We start from the raw sequence: 27,001 nt of genomic DNA, 5'->3' as shown, positions 1-27,001 counted from the left end.
GGCACTAAGACCAAAAAATTCCATTGGGTAATTGGATTGCTATTACAGAGGAAATGAATTTAACTTGTAAGTTGGTTTCTACAAGAACTTTAGCATTTTTTTTTAGTTTTTTATTTTATTATTAATATTAATAAAATAAAATTCAAAGTAATTTAATGATTATATTCGACGCTATCAAAGAAATTCTAAGGAAAACAATTACATGATAATTAACCTACAGATTTTAAATCTTAAGAAGTAAGTTAGCCACATGTTTTTTTTTTATTGGCCCATCTTTTTTGACAAATTAATATTTATTTTCACATGTATTGTATGTGAATATTTATGTTTTTTTATTTATTTTTAAATAAAAAATTATATAAAATACAAATTGTCTATAAATAAAAGACAATTATATTGCAAGATAATTATATATGAATTAGCATTTCACTAATTATATAATTAAAATTTTGTAACATTAATATACAAAATATTCAATATTTATTAAAAGTAAGAAAGTTTTTGATAAAAGTTATTTAATGCAATTAGAATTTTTTATTTATAAATATGATAAAAATTAATAATATTTATAATATAAAATTTTTTAATTAAATTAATTAAAATTATTATATATTTACAATTAAATGAACCTTATTAATATTAAGAATAAAAAATTGAAAATAGTAAATAAAATATATAATAATCAAATATGATTAATTTCATCAATTAAAAATTTTCCAGCATATATACTTTTATATATAGTATAAATATAAATTTATAGGTAAAAATTTTATTGTAATTTTTCCGTTTCAAAATGTTATTTTAGTTCTATGAACAAAGTTGGTTTAACATTAAAAGGTGTTGGGTGGACGGCTTGGTTAAGAATGCGCGTGGGGAGGTTACAGCACTACATTGACAGTAAATTTCTATTCCACATTGGCCCTTTCTTTAAATGTTCATCCTTAAATATCTCAATACCAACTAGATAACCTTTTTGAGCTGACATGGACAGGATAAACGACGAGCGGTTGATTTAAAGAGCCGATTTGTAATAAACGGCCTTTGGTTAGCTGAAGGGTTCCACTTCAGTCTGACGTGGCACTCGTTCTCATCCATTCAGCTGTTTAATCTTGTCCACTTGTATCATTTAAGTAGCGAACAAAAGCTATCCGAGTTGACACGTGTTGATGAGCCACATGCCGGGCAAAACTACATTTGCAAACTGTAGCGAAGAGTGTAAGGGTTCCAACAAACCACTCCTGAACAAACACGAATACGGCAAGGTTGACCAGGAGTTTTAGGACTGATCCTATTGGTGGGTAAACTTGGGCCCAGTCTCCGAGGCAAATGATTCTTGACCAATCAAAATTTGTGTCGGAACGGACTCTGTTTTGAACGTAAGCACTCTACGGTGGCGCGCCGCGGTGGCAGATTACAGTGCCTCGAATAGATATGGTTAAAGTTATTCTATTAGTATTTGATTAAGAAACAAGTTTTGTTTACGATTAGATAAAGGATATGCTCTTGTTTCTTTATTAATTTCTTCTTTAAAAAGCACACGGTTGTTTCATGGACCCTTCGGAAAATAAGAAATCTAGGAGGCAAATTTGGTCGGTTGGGAGTTTAGTCTTTGACCAAACGTGAAGGACATTGGACAATGAAATATTTTAATTCAACTTGGTATGATTTTGACATTCCTTTGTGACAAGTTGAACTGTGGAGATGGTCTGTTTCGTAGAGATAGCGTCGCCAAGCTTATGAATGAGTAAAATATACGTGAGCATACAGCACATGGCATGCCCCTCTTTCCTCCCACTTGCTTCAAGGATCCAAAGGCTATTACTGAACAGGTCTATTCGGGCCCCCTTATATTCTCTGGAAGGCTTTATAGTTTGCGTTTGGAAATTGGAAATCGGTTAGTCAAAAGGAGCAAGAAATGCTGTTATCCCTAAATCTTTGTGTTGCAAGGCTGCAATTGAAGGGAACCCTTACATCCTTTAGGACGGCTGAACCTTCCAATGCAACTTCCTTAGCAGCTCTAATCCATTTCTTCTAATTAAAAATTAGCCTCTCTGGATTTTCTTTGTTTTGCTAGGTACTTTTTGAGAGGAAAAGTCATCCAAAATACACAATTTTATGAGGCCTGGTTTCTGCAGAAGCTGGGCTTAGAACCCCTGCCTGCCCTGCAGGATTTGCCACCCCATTGTAAGGTTGGGTGAACCAGATTAATTGTCCAAAGGCCTAGGTTCTTTTTTGGAATTGGACCAATCATTTTTTCAGAAACTACGAATGCAGAAGGCCGTCCGCTGGGCATTACAAAGATCCCATCTCCATCATGGCTCACTAGATAAAAGCCCTAGGTTATTGCCACTTCAGATTTTGTTACGATGCAAAGCAGTATGTAGGAAAAATTTATATTCTATATGATTGTAAATGAATAAATTACAAAAGGTTGATTACGCTTTTTGTTAGTTATACAAATCAAATCTTTGATTTGCTATATACTAGAACTAGTTATTTAATTAAGACTTAAGACTTTCTTGAATACTGAATAGTTAATAGTCTTTGAAGGTCCTGGTTTGGGACTATGCAGCACTGCTCTTCACTTTATGATTCAGAATTATATGTGTGAAATTTGGAATTATTAGAAGTGATCATGGGGATTAGGATAGATTGTACAAGGAATTTTGGAATTGAGAAACCTTTTTCCTTCATTTATAAACAATCCCCAGGAGTGCTGCCAGTATCCCTCAAACCATGCAATCCGCAGGTCTGCGTTTCGGAGGTTAATGGCCCGGCAACATGCATGCAACATAACAAGGAGTTCTTCAAATCCCTAAAAACTTACTGTTTCCGAGACTGCCTAAGCCCAAATAGCCTAACCAATTCACAGCGGTTCTTTGAAAAGTTTCTCGCGTACCGGATTCGGCTCATTCTGCGGCTGCAGACTTGGCCTTTAAAAAATTCTCGACAGTTCAACGCGTGACAGAGCAAGGTGCTTGGAACGATAATAACAACATAGCGCAGGGACTTGATTTTAAGTTGTAAAACATTTCGTTTCTGTCTCATAGTTTGTTCATGGTCTTCTGTTCTCATTTGGTTCAATTGCAAAACAATTGTATAGATAGAAGAAAAACTGAAAAAGGAATGGATTGGGCCCTCCTCTGCATTGCAGGTTGCCAATTTTAATATGTTGCCCCAACGATAAGATGGTACGGTTGGACAAAGCCCAGCTAATGTTCTTCCGATTGCGAGATATAATGAAGGGAAACAGCTGGCCCGAACATAAACTAGTGTCCCTGGCATATGCTTTGTGAAAAAAATTATTTTTACTTAAGAAAACCAAGTACAATTTTATTTTTACTGTTTTCCCCACTAAATTTAAATGTAGTAATATAAATATATATAGTAAGAAGTTGATTCGCTAATTGAGGAGAAAACCAAGTAGATTAAATTTTTCTAGGATTCCTGGATAACACACCAAGTTCGAATAAACTGGGAGAGATTCCTCAAAAACTCTCTGTCCAACCTTTTCTATTTCCAGTTTTTATGCTATCAATGGGATGAAATTTCATAAATTTATGGGGTTTTTTTCTTAATGCTTACAGTGACATTTTATATTTTTCAAAGTTGAGTGATGTATGAATAGTTACAAAGTATTTCAAAAATTAAATGTTTTTATTCATTTGTTTACGTTCTAAAAAATTAAATTATTGATGGACAAAACTAGCTGAGACAATATACACATTATGTGAAAAAAAAAATATCCTAAGTAAGTTTCTTTTTCAATTACTCACTTTCATCCTATTATTTGTTGAAAGGAATTCTTTATGTTATTAAGTAATATAAGCATTTGTTATATAACAATACATACATACATATGCATATATATGTATATATATACATGCATTAAAAATTTACCTCCACTGTGTATAAATCTTGGATCTGTCCTTAATTATAGTTGTACTTTCTAATTTCTACCATACATGTATAGCAATTAAAAACGTATTTAAGCCATATTATTTGTTAATTATGTATCAATCTTATATGGTTGGGAGTATATTTGGAGGGTTGCAGCTTTGATTTGAAAGAGGTGGGGGCAATCTAACTCGTGGTCTTCATTGCACAGGTCCTCATGCAATTGGACTGGTTAACGGTATTGTTAGTTATAACTACCTAGGGCACTTAACACACCATTCATTGTATTAGAAGAAATACTTGAGCAAGCGGAATAAACATTTGGATGCCTTGAATTATTGAGGTCAAATGCTTGAGATAGCTGAATTGGAAGTTCTTTTTTATTGCTAATCATTGGAATTTATTGTGGCTAAATTGGAAAGTTGTTTGTTACCATAAACAGAAAGGGATGGAGAGAGGGTGAACAACTAAATTGGATTAGTGAAGAAAAAAGAGAAAAGCAAAGTAATCTGCCATCACTTCAAACTTCGAAGAGATAAAAGGAATTATAAGAATAATATAATTTTTTGAATAAGTAAATCCTCGTATTTTTTGCGTACCTTCAAAGTTAAAATCATCAAATTGTTTACTCAACTTAATATTGATCTACATAAATAATATTTATGATATACTTCAATTTGTTAGACTTTTATCTGATAGGACCCATAGACAAATATGAGCAAGCAACTGTCAAGATTATATTTGCATAAAAATTGCCATCTCTTCATTCACATGTTAATATACTATATAATAAATAATTAAAGTTTCAACTCAACCATGTAAATAAACCTATACTTATCAAATTATAAATTAATTTTCGTTTTTCTTCGATTGTCTATTGGGTTAGTGCCCTGAATAGCGTCAAACCACAAGATATATATGCTAAGCTGTGGAATGGGTCCATATTTAAGTTTCTTCATTGCCTGTGCTTCGCACTATATTGTTGTCCAATGAGTAGTACTTTTATTTTATCAGATATTGTCGAAGCCCTCTATACCTTAGCTAGAGCATAGCACATGACAGAACTTCTGTTTTCCTTCCTCATGTCTTCTTATTCTAGAAAGGCTGCTGTACACATGTTAGAGGGGCTTTTTCTCTACCAAAATTGTGGACCTTCATAATTGGGCAGGCAGGCCTTGATCCTCGCCGTGATCTCGCTTAGAGCGCTGCCTTTGTGGGGTCCCCCTGCCCGGATGAGGAAGCCTGGCAAGCACACGTATTGGCCATATTGGCTTACGGCACAATATTGGCTGCATTACATTAATTTTCGACCCTCTACTCATTCGAATCTTGAAAATCCGGTACAAATCAACCATATTCTTGCCGCTGGCTAAAGGCAACATATTGATGGTCCAAAGCTCAAAATCATCATCTTTGACACGCCGTAGTCGCCTTCCAGTTAGGCTCCCCACGCACTAATTGTCTCCCACATGGTCGGGTCCATAACATCTGCATCATCACATCACATAGTGTCTGAGACCAAGCCTAGCCACCTGTTGAATGATGGTATATTTATCCAAATATAAACCCTTCTCCAAATTTAATTAGAAAACCAACTTGGAGTATTGTCTTGCGCTAAACATGCAAACCAATTCTGATTCTTCAAGCTGGCGAATGATATAACATTCCTCCAAACACTTATCAATAACATGCCCATATTTACATCATCTATAATTTTCTTGACACGTTTTGTCAATGTCACGTCAAGGAATCATGCATTTTTTATTTAATTTGTTTTGTGTAATTACATGCCACGTTTGTCAGCTAAACGGATTGTAAATCCAAATCTAAACAGTTTGTAAAGCTGTTCTACGAACCAGATGGTCCTGGTTTTGGTCAGAAGCTCGTGTCTATATGCAACATGTTGTCTATATTTAGCACAAAAAAACTTCTAGGCCTTCTTTCATAATTCTCTTTTGTACTTTGTACAGCAACCAATGACAAACTAAGGGGCATGCATGGTGCCGCTTGTGGGGAAGGCAGCAAGGAGAGGGCATTCCAATCCATGTCCCTATTTGAGAGCCACTCAGTTCAGTATTCCATGACACATAGGAAGGAGAAGACTCACTTCTAACCCAATTGGAAAGGGGTCCATTGCTTTGGGGTTAAAGGCAGGGCCCAATATTGCAGCAGATGACTAGACACAGATGCGACCTGGGGCAGATGTGGCCTAGAGCCCTTCAAAATTGGAGCACTGGAGCCTATAGCTAAATCATATCCTACTAAATCTATGCACGACTAGGAGAGACTGTTCCACTGTAACCTTTGAATGATGCATGTGCGAGCTAAGATTTGATGTTACCAGGGAGTTGGGAAGTCTGGTGGTCATTAATAAAGAAAAGGATAGGTGTTTGAACATGGAAACGTCAAGCAAGGAACTTTGTCAAAGATATAGTTGTAACCATTTTCAATTCTAGTCGAGGGGAGGGGCAGACCATTCCATCAAAAGCTGTTCCATGGAGTGCATGTGCCTTTGCCCTTTTTGTCTTGACATCTTATCTCTGGAGGGCCCCAGAGGACAAGACATTGGGGAGATTCCATTGGTGTAATTTTCTGCTGTCCATGCCTTGGTGAAAGAGCATGTTTTTCATGGTCAAACAAGGACTTAAGGGCGAAAGAGATCTATATTATCTTGGAGTTGAATGGTGTGGATTATTTGGATGGATGGGCATCGCTGAGTGGGATTCCATGTTTGGAAAAATGTTTACTTTGTAGAGAATCGATGATGATTTACTGCTGGAGCCAATTTTAACTACAGTTACGGTGGTTGGTGAACTTTCCTACTCACACCATTCAATTCAAATTAATTCAAAAGTAGTTTGGATTTGAAGCATTTCATCTGTCTTCACTTGCATTCTTTGTTTCCCTGTCTTTAGGGTCGGCATTATTTACTTTCCTTTATGGCTTCCACCAGGAATTTGTGTGTGTGTGAGAGAGAGCGAGAAAGAGAAGGAGGGATTTAATAAAGTATATTAATAAAGATAAATTAAAATTTAGTATATCAACACATCTGCACTTGCTCTCTCTAGTCCATCAAGATTCTACAAAAGAATCCCTAGATGTTCTAGGAGCAACAGGCCGAGGTTGTAATCATCAGAGTTGAATAAACAAACAAAGGAAAGGACAAAGAAAAAATAGAGTAGAAAAAAAAATGGTAAAAGAAAAGGAAAAAATATGGAGGGAAGACAAAGCCAAGGAAATCCTCTAAGTAGACTTTTCTTCGCCTTTCTCATATTTTTCAATTTTTTTTTCCTTTTCTGCTGGTTTCTCTAACTAAATTTAATTGAACTCGACACACACTTCCATCACTTGTAACAAAGTGTTGTCCGATCATATGTCTCGATCAGCAACGAGAACCTCTCTTGCAATTAAGTGCACCAGCATTGGTCGTTATCGTAGCCACAAGTGAAGATGGCCTAGCACCCAAGCTAGAAGCCTTAGCATAGCTCGAGGAGGCGCCGCACCAGACGGGGTGAAAAATGCACCATTCACCATCAGGTCGCCTTCTGATCTCCAATTCCAGCTCTTCCAATCACTCTCGGGTGCATCTTCATGCTTGGTCACCTGCACGAAATAATTATAACCCATCAACGCTTTATTAAATATTATACCTTCAACTTCAATGGATTGAACTTTCGGTTTTAAGTAGTATTAAATTGGGTTCTCACCTCTTTGCTGAATCTGCATCAGGTGCAGTAAATCTGTTGCCTTGGCTGTTGATGGTTGGGTTAGCACTCCCTCCAATGGCATACATTTCCCAATGGGTGTAGTCGTTGTTCACACGTGGAAATACCCATGTCTACATCTGTAAATGTGAAAAAAGTTGTTGTTTAAGTCTATTAGTTGATGACCCACATAACCAATTCACTGTGAGATATGTACTATAGAGTAATGCTCGACAATGGTCTTTTTTAACCCTTGAAATCTTATTAAAGTGAAAGGTAAGATGGGCTAAATTGTTTTAAATAACTATAAATATATTAATACCTATATGGCGTGCTTTTTTGTTACCCTGTAATTATTTACCTTGGCATTCTTTGGACAAGCCCTTCTCCAAGTGATTAAAGGCTATGGTGACTTGCATGTTCTTGTCCTGAGTATAGGAATCACTGTGCCCCAATAGCATAACCTTATCATGGTGAGTCATGTAGTTGTTCGAAATGGTGATGGCCGTGGACCCGTGGATGGCATCAACCAGCCCGTCCTTGCAGTTTGATAATGAATTATGATCCACCCAAATGTGGCTAGAACCAAAGAAGAACACGCCATCACCGTCCGATATGGTCCTCCAACCATAATGCCGTGGGAGTCCCTCACCATAGCATTCCCTCCTTGCTTGCAGTCATGAATATTGAGTCCATGAATAATAATGTTGGTCACAAACTGGATAGTAATGCATGGGCCTCCGGCAATATGAACACTAGCACCCCTGCCGTCGATTGTCTTGAAAGAGTTCATGATGAGTTCTTCCTTCAATTGAATGGTCATGTCACGAGCGAAAATTATCCACAATGGTTCATCTTGAATCACAGCGTGCCTCAGAGTTCCTGGCTTGGGGTTCACTGGGTCGTCGTTACCAGAGTCAGTGACAACGTAAATTTTACCGTCTCTTCCACCAACGGCATTCTTGCCAAACCCAATTGCACAGTCAGCAAGCCTCTGGCGGTTCTTCTCCCAATTGGGGTCACATCGCCAGCAGTCGTCAATGGGGTTGCCGGTGCCGCAGGAGAGATATCCAAGGTTCCTCCTTGACGCATTGATTGCCCTGCCCAAAGAAACAAAAGAGAATGTTAACACATTTTAATATTCGAGTCCGCAAGAATGTGAAAGTTTCGACATTTTCCAACTACGTCTAAGGCAGTGCCTAGCGGTGTAGCCATTTACCTGTGCACATCTTGCGCTACAACTTCTGGATCTTGAACTGGGGAAGCATAAATGAGAGTTGGGATCAGAAGAGAGGTTAAGAGGAAGAGAAGAGAAAGTGAAGGAATTGCCATTTCCTTCTGTTTTTTTTTTTCTTTTCCTCTTGTTTGTTCAGACGGTAGGGGAGGGAGGGTTGAGCTTGAGAGAAAAGAAAAGAAGAGAGGGGTCTTTATAAAGGGATTAAAGCCTTGCTCAATGGCGTGATTAAACTAAACATGTGGGGACGCTATGCTTCGTGATTTCAGGTTTTTACGGGATTCCAGTTGGGTAGTTTTGGCCGTTAAGCAAGGCCCTGAATAAAGCTGCCCAAACAGTCAAAAAGAACAAGTAAAAGAAAAAGAAAAAGAATACACAAAGTTACTACTTCTGGTACTAAATTCATCACCCCCCCCCCCCCCCCCCCCCCCCCCCCCCCCCCCCCCCCCCCGCCGGGCCTCTGTGTTTTTTTGGCGTATTCCATCTAGATTCTAGGTTGCTCTCACTGTGGCATGTCATGCACCCTCATTTGAGGGGTGCTTTTCCTTGGCATATTGGCGCATGGGTAGAAGTGAGTTTTTGTTCAATATATTTGCCTTCGCTAGTCATTGCATTGAGAAGGACATTAGGGAAAATAAAATCCCAAATGAGAACAACACTTTGCTGCTCCATTGGTTAATAAGTTTAGAAAGTATGCCCATAAATTTATGGATTTTATGGGGCCCTAATCCATTTGCTTGATTTGGTCGCCAGAGGGTGAATACTGTCTATGTCTTTATATGCTTTCTCCTCATTAAATAACATGAACATAAAAAGTTCAGATTAAAACCCACATAAGAAGATGGAAGTTATAAATGAAAATTCAGCTAATTCCGTTCAATACTTAAGATTTTGCCTGCCAAAAAAATGTAGTTGATACATTATATATACGTAATTTCATTTGTACATACAATTTGTACCATTCTTATCCCGTGTGTGATTAAGAATGGGCCTTATCATGGTGGCCAGAAATTATTACCCAACTCTCCATCCTAACAATAATACTAGTAATTAACTACTCTATATATTAGCACTCGTCACTCACCACTTAACTTCAAGTCCAAGCAGGCTCAGCAGTACTCAGAAACTATTTATTTTTGCTTTCTTTTTCATCCTATTTTTTTTTCTTTCAGAATTAATTGATAATAAATTAAATTGAAAATTCTCGTGACAGCAGCACATGGGTTTGTGCTCGAATTCAAACATCACTGGACTTGTAGGCCCAACATCTTTTTTTTCTTTGCTTACTATTTTCTTCTTATAAAATTGTTCTCAGCCGCAAAGTTCGCCGAAAATTTCACATTACCAAACAAAAATGTATTAGGCTGCATGCTGACATGGCAAATTTTGAATCTCCGAAACTGCCACTTGTCTTAGCATATAGCCGACACATGGCCCGCATCGACGGGCGTAGCTTCCGTTCATTGGATGAGCTGGACATTTCTACTGAAAGCTACGTGGATTCTTATTATCTCCCACGATTCTCCTGTCGCTCCCCAGGCGAATCGCAGCCGTCGAGTATGAATTTTGAAGGGTGATCATAGCCGTTGGTTTTGGAATATTGTGGGGTCCGAGGTACTTTAAGGAAAGAAAATAGCATAAGGACGTGAAAGTCTTTGTCGAGCAGTTAGTGTAGGGATGAAAGAAAAGATTAAAAAGGCAGAGCCATGTTATTAGTTGGCCCTTTTTAGAGGTTCTAGGTCCAAACTTGGTTTTCTTTTGATGGATGGCTGGTGATTGAAAACAACTGGACAACGTCTCTCATCCACTTAGCACGTGGTACACAATGCTGCTGCCATGTGGCAGTGCTCTGTTAGCCAAAACCTTTTTCTCTCCTTTGCACATGCAGTATATCCTGCTATATCACAATCGAATCCACGTCACCTTGTAATGCATCCATTTTTTTCCATGTCATTATTTCCTAATTTGCTGCTTAAGTCATGGATTAGAATTTGGAAAATCAATTCTTGTTAGATTTTGGATATCAAATTTTGGTATAGTTTAGGACTAAATATAGTCAATGGTTTAGACACTTGAAATTAATAGTCAGGTTTTTAGGTAATATAATTAATTTAGAGCAGTTGGCCAAATTTTGTTCACATTTTTGGTGGTCAATGCCACCGACGAGAAATGCGCATTTTGATTGTTTCCCCACAAAAAAAAAAAAAATTCACATTTCGATCTACCGCATCATAATATAAGGCAAAACTTGAATTAAGTAAGAGAAAATCGATCATTCTTTAATGAAATGTGATTGAGATATAAACTAATTTTAATAGTTAGGGTTCAACAAAATCATTTTGAATCAAATAAATTGATTGAATTAAAATGAGTTTTATTTTTTCAATTCAATTATAGTGATTTTTATAGTGTTCAATTTTGTAAGTTCAATTATTTTAGTCAATTCGGTTTGATTTTCAATAATTAAATTACGATCAAGTAAATCAAAAAATCGAACTTGAATTAATAAAAATTAAAATTATTATATATAAATATATTAATATATAACTTTTTTTGAATTTGTTAAAAATGTTGTTTAATTTATTGGAACCCATACAATTTTTTTTTAATTTGATTTTGTGAAATAGACTAAGCTGATTGAAGTAGTTCGATTTTTGATCAATTTGATTAATTATGATACTCTGACTTGATTTTTGCAAAAGATAAATTTGATTTTTTTTTATTTTTAAAATTTGAACACCGAATGGCTCGTTTGCAAACCCTTAAAATATATAATAGCTACGTTTTCAATATCAACGATTTAGTCTTTCTTCTTTAAGAAGAGTTGGACTTTCTTAAAGTTGTATTTTTGTTCATAAATACACCTCAAAATGTGCAACAAAACTAACATTAGTGATAAACGAGAAGTTGCTATAGTATGGCTCCGAAACTAAATATTTGCACTTAAAATTAGCTTAAATGTTAAAATATTAGTAAAAAACTCCAACAACTATAATTAACGTATGTGTTTCATGTCACTTGCAAATAATCAACTATCATACTGTTCTTTTTTCCAACAAAATTACATTTATTAATGTACGCCATTTTCCCCTCTAATAACAGTTGAAGTACTATAGTTTAAGATAGCTATTAATATCCATCCAATTACATTTGGAAGGTGTTACGTATTTGTCAATATGTTGCATGTATGTGCTTCTCATTCATTTTCCGTTCCTCTCCTTTCCATTTTCATGCAACATCCATAAGAAAAAACGCATGATAAAGATACACGAAACGAGACTTGAGACAAGCAAGGGGTGAAGGTTGTCTATGAGGAGGGTGAAAGCAGGTCCCTATGCCCACCAATCAACCAAAGCTGATGATGGTTTAACAAACATCATTTATTGGCTGCCGGCTTCCATCCTGAACCACATAAGAACCTCGCCTACTTGCATCAAATCAATTCTTAACCACATACCCTTCTTTGGATTGGCTAACCTTATGTATCCGGTGTCCCTTGCCCTATACCACATTGACATTATTTCTTTTATACATGTAATTTCCACTTATATAATTAAAAGGTAACAACTACATAATAAGATTTAAATTCACTCGATATATTTAAATCAGAATTTCTTAATTATAATTAATTATTCAACTGTTAAGGTAGTTTCACAAGAATACGCTACTAAACATATGCAGATAGATTATACAAATAAGTTCAATTTTTATTGTCCAAAGAATAAAAGGACATATAATATTTGCACGTTGTGGTGGTAATTGCCAAACGGAGCTAACCAAGTTTTATTGGAGTCAAAAACAAAAAACAATAAAGGTAAAAATTTTTGAAGGGGTCATTAAGACAAAAAATATATACCTTAAAAAAAAAGACAAAAAATATATGCACTAGACTCTGTCCTTGGTGGTAAGAGATCACTTCTTATAAAAACATATAGAATAAAATTAGTTTTGTCCTCTTAAAATTGCTCAATGCTATACTAGAATATAAATTTTAGGTCCAACCTTTCTTTTTCATAGGTATCTAAAGTGGGTCTCAATATGTGAGAGGAATTTATATTAAGTGCAGTAGTTTTTTTATGGAGAAGGTATTTATTTAGGCTTTTCTAAGTATTGTATAATTGAAAATTCTTACATCGGTCTTACTTACACATTAATTATATAGCTGATGCACGTAATTATAAATGTCACGTACATAAATAATTATGAATTTTCCCTTCTCATTAATCTCACATTAAAAATCATTATTAATTAGTAGTTAAATATACGCAAATTTTGATTTATCATATCTGTAGTTGATGTGTAATATGTTTATAGAGAAAAATAGAAAAGAAAAGCGTAGTGTGATATATGGTATAAATTCAAGAGAGATGTACGTTTAAATGATAAAATGGATATTAAATAGGTTTTGATACAGTAACAGAGAAAGAAGTAAGCTTTAATGGAGTTTATATAGCTTTACACGTCTGTTTACGCCGAACAATTGGGAGTTAGAAAAATATTATGATGTAGACCAGTTACATATAGTTTCATGATGAAAACTGTATATATATTACATTATCAACTTGTTTGCGTAAAAGAAAAGCACAATCTCATGCATGCTAACTATACATTATATCACTGCTATGATCAAAACCTTATGTTAGAATATTTCAGAGTCGGACCCGCCAACAGATATAGTGTTCTTGATCTTAAGAAGGACCATCGAGCGCCCCCCATGTCAAGTTGTTACCTAAAGGCTTCTGCTTTGGATATCAAAATTGTTGGTAGATTGATGATGTTTGGTAATTTTTGGTTTTTCTTTTGTTCTTTAAATTTGTATTTTAATAAAGTGGTAGACAGAGTAATGTCGTATTATAGAGACTCGACATGCCGTGTGATAAAAATAATAATAATTAATTAGCTGGAGAATGGTAATTACATCTAAATATAAAATCATTTCTTTGATACCATACGTGAAGCTACCGGTAACAGATCAAATGCAAGTTAGAAGAACGACGGACTCAGTTTTATATATACTATAAATAATAAATAATACATATATATATATAAATTAATTACGGCCATGCATATGGAATTTTGATTGTGCTTCTTAGTTAATTAATGAGACAAAAGCAACAGAAGAGATGATGTAATCATTGGTAGCCATGTGCTACGGACACTAATTTCTCCATGCTAGCTAGAGCTCAGCCATGCCTTTTCTTTAACTCCAGAAATGATGGTGATTTTTCGTTACCTTTAATCAGTGATGTCGGGGGGAAGGGCATGTCTAGTTAAAGTCAAACTTGCGCCATGATTACAGGATGCAACCATCTTTCTCATTTCTTTATATGTGTTGCAGGAAATTGACAAATAGGATCATTCTATTAACTTTGAACCCAAAAAAAATCAGATTACAATCAATGTTTAGTTAGCTGAGTTGGTTACATAATAGAAATAAGGGTATTATCCTTTTAAGACAATTTATAATGATTAAAGCTATTTAGAGGTGGAAGGTAAGGTTAATAGGATGACAAAGTTTATTTTTCATTTTTATTTTAAAATGTAATATAAACATTTATGCGTATAGAAAAACGTACTACGTATATTATTTCCATAGAACATAATTCATTGAACAAATTCGTTTGTTAAGCTCATATATCGAAGAATTTAGTGTGTTGTTGATGAAGTTAGCATGTGGTGAAATAACCATGTTTTACACACAAATAAACACAGCTGATCCGATGTATATGCCACCTAAAGGGGACGAGAAGGGATAATAGCATTTCATAATGACTTATAGGGCTTGAGTCTATTGTATTATTATTTTCTGGATTTGTGTGTATTTTGGGCCATTTGATGTCTAATAAAGGCTCTAGGTCCATGATTCAGGAGAAGCCTACCCAAATACTAAACCAACATTTTCCAAAAATTTGTATTCATTAACATGAGATTAATGGTCATTCTGCCCTCAGTTGGCATTGGCAGTTTCTATTCTGGAAGAGAGCTTCAACCCCATAGTTTTTGTATTTCTCTTTTAACTAGAGAAGGAGGATTCGAATTCTCTTTGTAAATAAAAAATTATAAATCAATTAATGAATTAAATACTCAAATACATCTTAAATATCTAAAATTTATTCATATATAAATTCAAAAATTTGTCTAACTTCCTATTAGCTATACTAGTTCTAATGCCTGCGCCTTGCCCTAGCCCTTGTCATCCAAATATACCAATATAAATATTATCATATTAAATATTTTAAATCAAGATTTTGTTTTTGCTTATTTCGTTCTTCAAAAGAGCTCGTTCTAAGCAAACAAAAAACAAAATAATCAAGTTTTTTGTTTTTGGACTAATATTGTTTTCTAAGAACATGTCGAAATTGCTTTATAATTGCTTTCAAATTTTAATGAAGATTCCACGTTGAATCCCAAAATCGAAATGCAAACATGAACGCTTGCGTCCTGTATTATCGTACATGTTGTTATAATAAAAAACTTTAAAATATTACTACAAATATATCTAAGCAAATGCTACACATACGAGTTTCTCGAGCCACAGGTTAACTTCGTGGCCAACAAAACTTACGGTAAATATGTCGTATGCTATACTCGACGTCTCGTAGCTTCTTCTTTCTGAACTAATTTCCTTCTCCGAATCCATCTCTTGATTCGCTGGATTAATTATCATTTTCTTCAGTGCAACAGCATTTTGAGCGAAGTATATAGCAAACTCAACATCAGTTCTATGACGACCATAGAGTAAACTTTATGACACTATGTACCATCACATATAGGTTGGAAGTATTTCATAATCGCTAAGAGCCATTTCTTCTTCTCAGACTTTGTTTGAGGTAAAAGCATACAGGGAAAAACATAATTCTCTTCAGGTCCTCCACCAACACTAAGAATGATAACCAACAAATCCAAGACAAGTCGTTGAATTCTCTTAGAAAGTGCAAATTTAATCCATGTGTTAATAGCTTGACTAGAGTTTTTACAGAGGGGAAAGTCAATCCGAAATTCGTCCAAAGTGAGGCCTTGGTGCATTTTGACAACAGAATGTACCCAATGAATGAACTTGTCCTCCATCACATCACAAAACCTTCGATGACTGATATAATATATCTCGCAAACGATTAGTAAAACAAAAATCCAGACGAGAAACATATGTCTACAAGTACCTCCATCCCTTAGAAGGGAGACTAAGCAGCAACTGCTTCCTTCAGTGTGAGCGAAGATAATATAAAAATAAAAATATCATTTGGTAATTGACTAATCCGATCTCTTGACTTAGTCTCTCTCATCAAGTGACTAAAAAGAATAAGAAAATAAACAACATGCAATAAGTTAATTAGTAGAATCATTAAAATCAAATGAGTAACAAGATATATAAACCACAAGAAATAATTATTAAAAAAAAAAAACAAAGTTAGTGTATTTGTGAATTATTGTTAAGGTCCAATTAGCCTTGATGTGGATATGGCTCGATGCCAATTGCAACCTTTGAAATCAGTTATGTTTAGTCTGCAACTTTGACTTGGATGTAGGCCCTAAATAGACCAACCTTTATGGGCTTTGGTTTTACTAGTTTTAGTGGCTTGGGTTACTGGACTGACTGTTTGCTGGACTTGTTAGCTTTTAAGTAGAATTCTGCTTTGGGCAGAAGTACTACTTCAGCCTACCCAAATTCCTAATCAATATATTTAAAAAATTTCACACATAATATTAAAAAAATTTAAATAAATTTTTATTCTTTTATTATACTAAATCAAGTTTTTATATTTTTATTTTAAATCAAATAAATATTTTTGATTAATAATTGATTAATTTTTATTAATCAAAATATTTATTGATGTGACATTAATATGAAGGAAAAAAAATATAATGTAACCATATCATGTTGTATTATTATCAATTATGACATGTTAAAATATCATGTTAATATCATATATGTATCACGTGACAAAAAATGATTAATGATATTTTTGATTAAATAAAATATGAATAATAAAGGTTTATTTGATTTTAAATAAAAATATAAAAATTTATTTAACTAAAAATAAAAATACTTAAATGTAATAACAATATAAAAATTTTAAAAATATTTTTAGATATTATGCCAAAATTTTGTTCTTCTTGTCATCCTACCCTTAGTCACTTTTACTTGTCTAAAGTTAAGGATTGGATAAACATTTCAAATTTAGGTTATTTTATTGGTTTTCAAATATAATTTAGAAAAATGATTTGTTTTGGCGTTTTTGAATTCTAGAACCCTTCTTGCTTCATGTTTCTTATGTTCATTTTAGGTGAAAATCTATTAGATTTGAATTATACAATACAAAGTAACATATTAATTTGTTTTTCTTTTCCTTTTTTTGGATATAAACAATTGGAGATACCCTGTGTCAAAAGCTTCAGCTTCATGAATTACATGGACAAATAGAAGAGTGCCATGTTATAACTTGCAGCCAACAGCAACCAATGAAAATTCAGAACCAGAGAAGCTTGCTTGGTTGATTTGCTTTGCTGGAATTGAGATGTAGTTTGGATGAAAATGATTAAAAAAAAAAAAAAAACTGGTACTGGGACTGGTAGTAATCATCAGAAGAATATTCATAAATGACAATATATTATGTACTACCTGACAAAGAGAGGCAAAGCATTATTGCATTTGAAGACAATTAAAGCACGCCATCGACTGCCATCACTAACTAAAATACCAGCTTTTGGGCTTACATGCTCTTCAGTCTTCACCCAGCAAATATGACGAAGTACACTACTTCTTCAGATTATTTATTAATGATCGTTTGAATATGGGACTACCCTTATTTGAAAATTTGTTGCAATTAGAGCTGCGAAAAACTATCCCAAATTAAAAAAATCTGTTTCATTCGGCAAAACATGGACAAAACCCAGTTTTAATCTCGAAATGATTCAAACTCGAATTTTAAAATGATTTGACTTTAGAACGATTAATACTTAAATTGATTTAAACTTATAATTACTCAAATTCAAATGTTTTAAACTAATTTAAATTTAAAATTAATTAAACTCGAACGAATCCAATTTCGAAACGTTTTAATATAAAATAAGCTAGATTTCCTTGTATCCAAAATATACCGACTCAAGCCTAATCTGAATAGTCTAATTGCCAGTGATTGCAATTCAGGCAGAGTTTCTCTTGCTGCATGTTGTAACGTAGAAGTGATGGGTATCTAGTCCATCACGCTACTAGTCCTCCAAAAGATGACCACCAAGTCAAATAATTTGGAGCATAGGAGTTTGTGATTTGCTATGTCTTTTTTTTTTAATTAATATTATTGTTACTATTTGTCTTTCACATTTTCGCTCAAATTTTCAAATGATAGTTTTATTAACTGCATGAGGAGATTGTATTTGACACTCGGACTTAATTGCGTTCCACTATTAGTTATTTCCATAAATACTCTGTTGCTTGAGGATTTGAACCTTCTGAAACGTGTAATCCACAGAGAAGGCAACAGTTGAGGTTACAATCAGGTTTTTAAGTTAGCTTTCTACAAAGCGGTGATTGATGTGTTTCTTCACCATCCCGCAATCTGCTTAACTGAAGTTTCATGCGAAGCACCGCCAGGAGGCCTGGACTGGAAATTGAATTGCTTGCACAATTCAATAAACTCCATTGATTTCAAAGGTCTAATTGATCTCTTTTTCCTCTCAATGCAATTTCAAAGGAGTTGTTAGCTGAGGTTTCAGTTAAAGCCAAAGCAGTTAGAAAGGCTTTGTATTAGTTCCCCGCTTGCAAAAATATCGTGGCTCCTAGCCAGGATAAGACGTTACCATTCTCGTCACCCTCCTTTCCCCATCGTTCTCTCTCGCGTTTATGTTAACGTGTTAAACGTGTTTGCCATGTAACGATCACCCTCTTAAAAATCTTAATGCCCTCAAGTTTTCTATGTTTAACCCACCTAGCTGCTTAATCGGACACCGATTTTCCTCTGCTTTTGACTCATATAAGGACTTGCTTGTCTTGGTAAATCTGTTCAAACTTATCATTCTTGCTCTTCATTATTCTCAAAACCTCATCCCTATGTCTTTCTCCTTCCTCGTTATCACATATTGTTGATGCCCATAAGGAACCTGTAACTTCTTCAGTTATTTTCCTTTTGTTTTCTTCTGGTTTGATCTTTATCTTCTATTCAATATTTTACTTCCAGTCCTCTATATAAAGCAACAGTGAAGGTCTCTGAATTCCCATTACTTGTTGGGGCTTGAATTCTAATATCAACGGAAAATGAGGAGGATTGATCTGGTTCTGGTTGTGCTCTCGCTGGCTCTGGTTCTCGGAATAGCAGAGAGTTTCGATTTCCATGAGAAGGACTTAACATCCGAGGAGAGCCTGTGGGATTTGTATGAGAGGTGGAGAAGCCATCACACGGTTTCTAGGAGTCTTGATGAGAAGCACAAGCGCTTCAATGTGTTCAAGCAAAACGTAATGCATGTGCACAACACTAACAACGAGGACAGACCTTACAAATTGAAGCTGAACAAGTTTGCAGACATGACTAATCACGAATTTAGGAATGCTTATGCTGGCTCAAAGATTAAGCATCATAGGATGTTCCAGGGGACACCTCGTGGGACTGGGAGCTTCATGTATGAGAATGTAGACCGTGTCCCACCCGCGGTTGATTGGAGGAAAAAGGGTGCCGTTACTGCCGTTAAGGACCAAGGCCAATGTGGTAAGGATACATGTTCTATTAGTTTGCTCCAGGGTTACTCTTGTTTTTTTTTTTTTCACTAAATTTTATTATTCTTTTAATTGCCACCCATTCATCCTACATCAATGAAGGGGAATGGCGTTAATCTCTGCTCTTATTGCCAGTCATAAGTTTCAATTGCGTGTGGTCTAATTCCGAACTTTATTGATATTTAATTTAATAGGTAGCTGCTGGGCATTTTCAACTGTTGTAGCAGTTGAGGGTATTAATCAAATTAGGACGAATAAATTAGTATCTCTGTCTGAGCAAGAGCTGATAGACTGTGACACTAAAGAAAATCAAGGATGCAATGGAGGGTTGATGGACATTGCATTTGATTTCATCCAGAAGAAAGGTGGCATCACTACAGAGACCAATTACCCTTACGAAGCTGAAGATGGAACTTGTGATGTTTCCAAGGTTCAAATATGAAACAAACACCTTTAAACTTTTTAATTTGATCTAGCTGACATTCAACAAAGCTTAACTTATTTGAATTCATGACAATCCATCTGGTGGGTTATGCAGGAGAATTCTCCAGCAGTGTCTATCGATGGGCACGAGAATGTGCCTGCTTACAAGGAGGATGCTCTGCTTAAAGCAGTTGCAAACCAGCCAGTATCAGTGGCCATTGACGCTGGGGGTATGGATTTCCAGTTCTACTCAGAGGTAATTTTTCATACTGATCAGCTGTGGAAAAAATGAACTAAATTTTTCTAGCTGCAATTTTAAACTGCCAATTTGATTAAAGCAGAAGGCATAGAGTACTGCAGAACCCTTTAAAAGTACAGGCTACAGCCTGCTCCATCTACAAGACCTATGGAACTGCAAGTTTCTATTTGATAAATGTCACTTTCTTTCCTCTCCTAGAAAATTATCATACCCTACAGAGTCTGAGTTGGACATACCTCCACGTTTCCAATCATCGACATAACTCTCGGTAACAGTAAAGCTGATCTAGACAACTTAAAGTTCTAAACCTTTATCACAATTTATTCCAAGAAGATCCTCCGGATCGGGATCGGACCAATTTATTGACATTATTTGGGTCGTTAAAAGATTTCTAAGCAAAACATAAATCTGAACACTTCTGTACCAAAAAAAAAATATTAATAATCATCTCTCAATTTTGACTAATCTTGACTGCAGGGGGTATTTACTGGACAATGTGGCACTGAGCTGAACCATGGGGTTGCAGCTGTGGGCTATGGAACAACCCTTGATGGAACCAAGTACTGGATAGTGAAGAACTCCTGGGGACCTGAATGGGGAGAGAAAGGTTACATAAGGATGGAACGTGGCATCAAAGATAAGAAGGGACTCTGTGGTATAGCAATGGAGGCTTCATATCCCATCAAGAAATCTTCCTCTAATCCTACAGAACCTTCATTCTATCCTAAGGATGAACTCTAAAACAATATCTCGCCATTGATTCCAGCTCTGTTCTCAGTCTGAGCTGTTATTTCCCTCTGTTCAAAAGTTGCATGCAGCACAATCATGATTGAATAATATTTGTTTCAAATTTGGCGTCAATTTTATCTGTTACAATGACTTTCCTATCTGAGGTAGAAATAAACATTTCAGGAAGGTTTCAACGTTCAAACAAGAAACAGACTAAAGACACCAATAAATCCAGAATCCAGGGAAATTTTAAGAACATAACAAAAGGCAGCATAATAGCTTGCCCATTAACGGACAAGAAGCTTAAGTGCTGTCCAGTTAAAGCTAAAAGATACTCAACCTTTGATCGTACGTACATTTTCAACCATAGCATCTGATGGGGTCAGTGCAACCTTTTTCAGCAGATTGTTTAGAGCCAAAACCTCTTCCTTTTTCCAAGTATTGCTGATGGTACTCCTCTGCCCTGTAAAATCTTTTTGCAGGAAGAATTTCTGTCACAATTTTCTTGTCCGTCAACTCTAATTGCTTAGCCTCTAGTGACTCCCTAGCAAGACGAGCCTGGTTCTCATTGTAGTAGTATATCCCCGATCTATATTGTGATCCCACATCTTCACCCTGACAAAATTTATGGGTTCATTTAAATAAAAAGAAAGAAAGAGAGAAACTGGGAGCATTTTCAACAAATTTGTCACACCTGGCGATTGAGAGTGGTTGGATCATGGCGACCCCAGAAAACAGAGAGAAGATCGGTGTAGGGGCAGACTTGAGGGTCGAACTGCACACGAACCACCTCGACGTGGTTGGTGGTACCGGTGCATACAAGCTTGTAATTTGGATCAGGGACATGACCCTGAGAGTAGCCAACCTCTGTCTTGACTACACCTTGTACTCGCTGAAACGCCAGCTCTACTCCCCAGAAACACCCGGCTCCGAACTGGGCAAACTCGTAAGCCGGGTTATCCGGGGGGTCCAGATCAGGGTCCAAAGCAGGGTTGTTGTTGTTGCTGTCAGCGGCAGTGGCCATTCTTCAGTTCTCCGAGTGTTTGTTTTTTCCTTTCTTCTGCTAGGAGAGCATCAATGAGGAACAGAAATTCAAGTTATCCTAGTACTACTTTGGTGGTAGTTTGTTTGACTTTGAGAGTATGAACCTACCCTTTTTTCCAGTCAAATTCAACGTTGCTAAACTCGAAGGAAAAATAATTACTAGGAATACATAATGGCAATTTCCTTACTGAGAGCTAAGAGTTGGTTTTAGGAATATGTGAAAATCAATAAATTTTTTTTTTGACATAATACTCAAATTAGTTTTTAAATTGTTTAAAAAAATTTAAATAAAATTTTATTTTTTATTGTATTTAATTAAATATTTATATTTTTATTTTATATCAAATAAGTTTTATGACTAATAATTGATTAATTATAATAAATCAAAATATCGCTTATCATTTTATATTAACATGACATTGATCTAGATGGTAAAAAATGTTATGTAGTAATATTATCATGTCAAATTAATATGTAATGTCATAATCAAGTATAATATATCAGTATGTTATATTATTATAAATTATAATATGTTAATATAATACATCAACACCATACTGTAAAAAATGACAAATTATATTTTAATCAGTCAATTATTAACTTATTTAATTTAAAATAAAAATATAAAAACTTATTTGGTTCCAAATAAAATTATAAGGACTTAATTGAATGTAATAAAAATTTAAAGACTCATTTGAATTTTTTAAATAATTTAGAAATTTTTTTAAATATTATGTCAATATTTTTTAAATAAGAGTTTTATTCATAGATAAATGTGATGAAAATTTTAAATTCATTTTTTATAATGAAGTTGCAACAAAAATTTTAATGAGTAAACAACAAACATGCAGACAAGAATTTTTTTGACATAATATTTTAGAATGTGTCCAAACTATTTTAAAAAATACAAATAAATGTTTATTATTTTATTATATTCAATGGAGTCTTTATATTATATATATATATATATTTAGATTTAGAAGAAATGGGATTCGAATCCTGTTATTTAAGTAAGCAGATCATGTATAAACCAATAAACTTACTTTATTTTGAGTCCAATAAGTGTTGATTAGCCGTTATTAATTCAAACATCACATTAATGTGAGATTGACGTAAATGGTGAAATGTTAGATGACCATATCTTCATTTCATATAAATATGATGCATTATCATCATTATGACATGTTAACATGTTATGTCCACATCATATGATAGAAAAATAACCAATGATAGATTTGAGTAAAAATCAATAATTAATCTTAAAAGCTTATTTGATTCAAAATAAAAATATAAAAATTTGATTAAACATAATAAAAATAAAAAAATTATTTAAATATTTATAAATAATTCATGAATATTTTTAAAAGATTAATAAATAGTTTAACCATGACAGTTGTTAACTAAATTTTGGAAAATTCTTTTGAGTAAGGTTCACGTACTTTTGGGAAAAGCAAAAAGTCATCATAAGTTTATATAAGAAAACATTTCCCTTTTTAAGATTTATAAATGATTAAAAAAAACACATATAACAAATTTAAAATTATTAAATGTTTAATTTCTTAACAAAAAACAATGATAAGAATCCGTGGATTGAGCAAAAACATTTTAATCTTTAGAAAAGTAATAAATAAAAGCTATTTTAATGTTGAATATAGTAACCATCATCATTGACATATGTACAAGTATGTGCAGAGGCTAATGGTTCATGTCCAGGTACACACGATCCCATTCTTATCAGCAGAGGCTAATGGTTTTCCAAGTCCACTCCATGTACAACACAAGACAGGAGCAGTGTGCTCCTTCAGAGTGCTTACTATGTCAGCTTTGGATATTGACCAAATGTAGATGGATCCATCAGCAGAGCCAGCAGCAATATAGTTGTCGTCTGGACTCATACAGGACCGACTCCAATTAGATGCCACCCTGTTTCCATTTGCTCTGAATGTACCACAAACTTCCAAAGATCGTATATCAAACAAATTGTGCAAATTATCTCTGCCACTAGTCAATATTACATTTCCATTTCGGGATAGAGAAATAGATGTAATGGCGAGTGAATGTGCAGCGACTTCACTGAGCAACTTTCCTGTCTGAATATCCCACAAACGAAGATTCCCATCAACATGACCTGAGCATATGGTCCGTCCATCTGTGCTGAAGCAAAGAGCATTGCAGTTGCTGTGAAAAATTATTGTGTTCGTGCAGTAACCTTTCTGCAAATCCCACACTTTTATAGTACGATCATAAGCTGCACTCACGACATGACGACTTGAAACTTTGCTCACATCTACGGCACACACTTTATCCGTGTGACCAGTGAGGGTATGACGGACTCGTCCTGAGTTGACATCCCATACAAACAAGTTGTTTGAACTACTTGCTGCTATAATAAATCTATTGTCATGGGTGATTGCAAGATCAAGGACAGAACCAAGGCAACCAAAAAGACTATGACTTAATGATCCAGTGCTAGTATCCCACATTTTTATTGATCGATCCTGTCCTCCAGTGATCAATTTGCCAGAATTGTACTCAAACATTATAGAAGCACAACCACCTTCATGTGCATTGATCCTGTGCTTGCAAACAGAAGCAATAGTTGATTCTGCAAAGAACTCAGCACCTTCTTCACTTCTACGGACAATACCATCTACTTGCTCTCGGGCAAGTTTTTCTAAACCACTGGCCTTGAGCCGCTCAATCATATCTTCATAAAGCGCATTTGCCTAAATTAATTAATTGAAAACTGAAGTTAGCAACTAATTCTTGAAATCTAAAACAGGCATACTCAAAACTAAACTAAAGACTCCTTCAAAAGTAAGCATAGATTTCAAACTCATTCCCACGTATATTTGGAATTTCAACTTCAAACTTGGATGGGAGTGTTATATCATTCTAAAGGACACTGTTGCTCATTTAATCTTCTCTCAATTGTGACAAAGTTAAAGGAATATATATATATATATAAAACTGAACCTAAGAGAAGTGGGAAAAAACAAAAAACAGAATACTTAACAACCAAATTGCTCTAGCTGTTCAAGAAGACACAACCATAAACCATGCTCCCTTCCCCCAAAACCAAAAATAGGACCGTCTCCATCCAAAATTTATTTGTTTAAGCACCTGCTAAAGATTAAATACAACCCTTCCAGCCCCAGAGACCCCTCTTTTTCATTTTTTATTTTTATTCTTCCCATCTACTTCTTGTTGTGCAATGCAAGGGGCATGCAACTCTGAGTTGATGGTTATCCTAAGATCCTTTGTTTCTCTCAAACTTTTAAATGAGAAAGTCTCAGAATGCCCAAAGAAACAGTTTCATAATGTTCTAAATTAGCTATCTTGTATGCATGAACAGACTCCTAATGAATCACAAACCCAACACACTTTAATCGCCAAGCATCTATGGACCAAGCTATTCATCATTCCCAATAACACTTCATCAAAATAGACCTTGTTCTCTGTTTTCATGCAGCTGTAACAACATTATAGCATACCTCATTAAGTCGTTCAGCATCCTGCATCTTTTGAAGCATCCAACGATCAACCAACATCTTATTTTCAGCCTCTGCATTTTTAGCTTTAATAGTCAGTTGTTCTAGTTGAGCTTTGAGTTCCTGGTGCTCGCTCATCACCAATTCCAGTGCTCTAATATTTTCTTCCAAATCTGTCTTCAATTGAGAGCATTCATCCCTGCCGCAATAAACAGTACATCAGTTATTCATTTCACAGCAATTTTTCAAATTGGTAAAACTATCTCCCTTGCTGGCTAAACCATAAAAGAACACCATCAGACCTTGTCTGAGTCAACTCATTCTCCAAGTCAGCAATTGTTGTTTCTTTCTCCTGCAGCGAAGCTTTTAAAGCTCTGGACTCGGCTACTTCCACTACTAGTTGCTCAGACAACCTTGATTGCGCTTTGTAACATTGCTGAAGTTCCAATTCCAAATTTTCCGCTTTCTCTTTCCATTCCGAGCCCTATAAAAAAATTCACCAATTACCCAACAGTGCAAAGTGGCTTTCTATTAAGATTAACCCAATCCCTTATTTCAAATCCACTTGTTCTTATAATGTTCCAACATTGTAAACTCCTCCATCAATATCGAAACTTTAAAATAAAATTAAAAGAAAAAGCAATTTAATACATCGTCAACGATCAGAATAAACCAAAAAAAAAAAAAACCTGGGAGATGATTGGGCGGGAGAGAGCAATATAAGCGGGAGCATGAGCTCCTTCTTCGACCAAATGGCGCTTTTTCAGCGCCTTTAATGCGTGCTTGATAGCTTCCCTGGCGACCTCCTCCTGTGACCTGAACGAATTGAGCATCATTTTATTTGTTAGAATTATTATACGACCCAAATTTAATAAACTTCAAAGAGGAAAAAACGAACCCAGCTGAATTGAATCCAATTTGCCAAGAAAAAGAATAGAAGGAGGAAGGGAGAGACTTGATTTTGACTTACATAATAATATTGGCTTGGATGGAGCTGAAATTTGTATGTTGGGATGGAAACAATGGAATCGGAATGGGGTTGGGCAAGAGATTGAGATGGGAAACAAAGGATGAGAGAGAGAGAGAGTTCTTCAATGAGATTTTCAGTTGAGATTGTGAGATTGATATAAGGGTATTTCTGGAAGATGGTACTTTTTTCCGGCAGGCACGGTTCCAAAGTCCCTCACACTTGAACCATCTTTTTAAACAAAACAAAAAACAAAAAACAAAAAGAGAAAAGGCTTATAGGAATATTGACAACTTGGTTCAATTTTTGCTGTGCTGCTTTTGCCCGTTTAACGTGCTAAATGTTAATAGCAAGCAATAAATGAGTACATAATGATTTAAATTCCATCTTTTTGCTTGATAAATTAAAGAATTCAAAGAATGAAAATGAAACCCATATATTATTACTATGAGTTTATTGTTTTTTTTGGTCAGATAATTGATTTTTATTACCCAAGAAAAACGGCAGGAGAAAACCTATTGCAAAAAGTCAACAGCTACCTTGGG

General features: G+C 34.9%; 4 protein-coding genes across 4 annotated transcripts; 1 reads left to right on the top strand and 3 right to left on the bottom strand.

Annotated features, from left to right (window-relative positions):
• Nucleotides 1-6,894: 6,894 nt before the first annotated feature.
• Nucleotides 6,895-9,001, bottom strand: LOC110417662 (Pectin lyase-like superfamily protein). The gene is given in 9 exon segments (XM_021430118.2): nucleotides 6,895-7,398; nucleotides 7,401-7,500; nucleotides 7,605-7,618; nucleotides 7,621-7,719; nucleotides 7,722-7,741; nucleotides 7,963-7,993; nucleotides 7,996-8,244; nucleotides 8,247-8,701; nucleotides 8,821-9,001. Coding segments are annotated over 9 exon segments (1,200 nt in total). The 5' UTR covers nucleotides 8,934-9,001; the 3' UTR covers nucleotides 6,895-7,279.
• Nucleotides 9,002-18,505: 9,504 nt separating this feature from the next.
• On the top strand, nucleotides 18,506-21,086 carry LOC110417731 (vignain-like). Its single transcript, XM_021430222.2, has 4 exons — nucleotides 18,506-19,535; nucleotides 19,738-19,973; nucleotides 20,082-20,222; nucleotides 20,703-21,086. The coding sequence occupies exons 1-4, from the start codon at nucleotides 19,088-19,090 to the stop codon at nucleotides 20,964-20,966; spliced, it is 1,089 nt and encodes a 362-aa protein (XP_021285897.1). The 5' UTR covers nucleotides 18,506-19,087; the 3' UTR covers nucleotides 20,967-21,086.
• Nucleotides 21,065-22,072, bottom strand: LOC110417732 (peptide methionine sulfoxide reductase-like). Its single transcript, XM_021430223.2, has 2 exons — nucleotides 21,649-22,072; nucleotides 21,065-21,569 (listed from the first exon to the last, which is right to left on the bottom strand). Exons 1-2 carry the CDS (start codon nucleotides 21,976-21,978, stop codon nucleotides 21,315-21,317), a joined length of 585 nt encoding a protein of 194 aa, XP_021285898.1. The 5' UTR covers nucleotides 21,979-22,072; the 3' UTR covers nucleotides 21,065-21,314.
• A 1,452-nt stretch (nucleotides 22,073-23,524) lies between these two features.
• On the bottom strand, nucleotides 23,525-26,678 carry LOC110418100 (Transducin/WD40 repeat-like superfamily protein). The gene is made up of 5 exons (XM_021430721.2): nucleotides 26,460-26,678; nucleotides 26,179-26,305; nucleotides 25,792-25,973; nucleotides 25,493-25,688; nucleotides 23,525-24,724 (listed from the first exon to the last, which is right to left on the bottom strand). Coding segments are annotated over exons 1-5 (1,530 nt in total). The 5' UTR covers nucleotides 26,462-26,678; the 3' UTR covers nucleotides 23,525-23,701.
• Nucleotides 26,679-27,001: the final 323 nt, after the last annotated feature.

Source organism: Theobroma umbraticum, unplaced genomic scaffold (assembly GCF_002168275.2).
Source record: "Theobroma umbraticum cultivar Fairchild unplaced genomic scaffold, ASM216827v3 scaffold_50.0, whole genome shotgun sequence".
Taxonomy (NCBI): Eukaryota; Viridiplantae; Streptophyta; class Magnoliopsida; order Malvales; family Malvaceae; genus Theobroma; species Theobroma umbraticum.
The sequence above is the reverse complement of the archived record's forward strand: the minus strand, read 5'-3'. Positions and strand labels throughout refer to the sequence as shown.

Coding starts and splice junctions, on each gene's coding strand:
- LOC110417731 (XM_021430222.2), top strand. CDS start 19,088: ATGAGGAGGATTGATCTGGTTCTGGTTGTGCTCTCGCTGGCTCTGGTT. Junction 19,536..19,737: donor TAAGGACCAAGGCCAATGTG/GTAAGGATACAT, acceptor TTAATTTAATAG/GTAGCTGCTGGGCATTTTCA. Junction 19,974..20,081: donor GAACTTGTGATGTTTCCAAG/GTTCAAATATGA, acceptor TGGGTTATGCAG/GAGAATTCTCCAGCAGTGTC.
- LOC110417732 (XM_021430223.2), bottom strand. CDS start 21,978: ATGGCCACTGCCGCTGACAGCAACAACAACAACCCTGCTTTGGACCCT. Junction 21,570..21,648: donor CAACCACTCTCAATCGCCAG/GTGTGACAAATT, acceptor AAATTTTGTCAG/GGTGAAGATGTGGGATCACA.
- LOC110418100 (XM_021430721.2), bottom strand. Junction 25,974..26,178: donor CCCGCCCAATCATCTCCCAG/GTTTTTTTTTTT, acceptor ATTTTTTTATAG/GGCTCGGAATGGAAAGAGAA. Junction 25,689..25,791: donor AATGAGTTGACTCAGACAAG/GTCTGATGGTGT, acceptor TTATTGCGGCAG/GGATGAATGCTCTCAATTGA.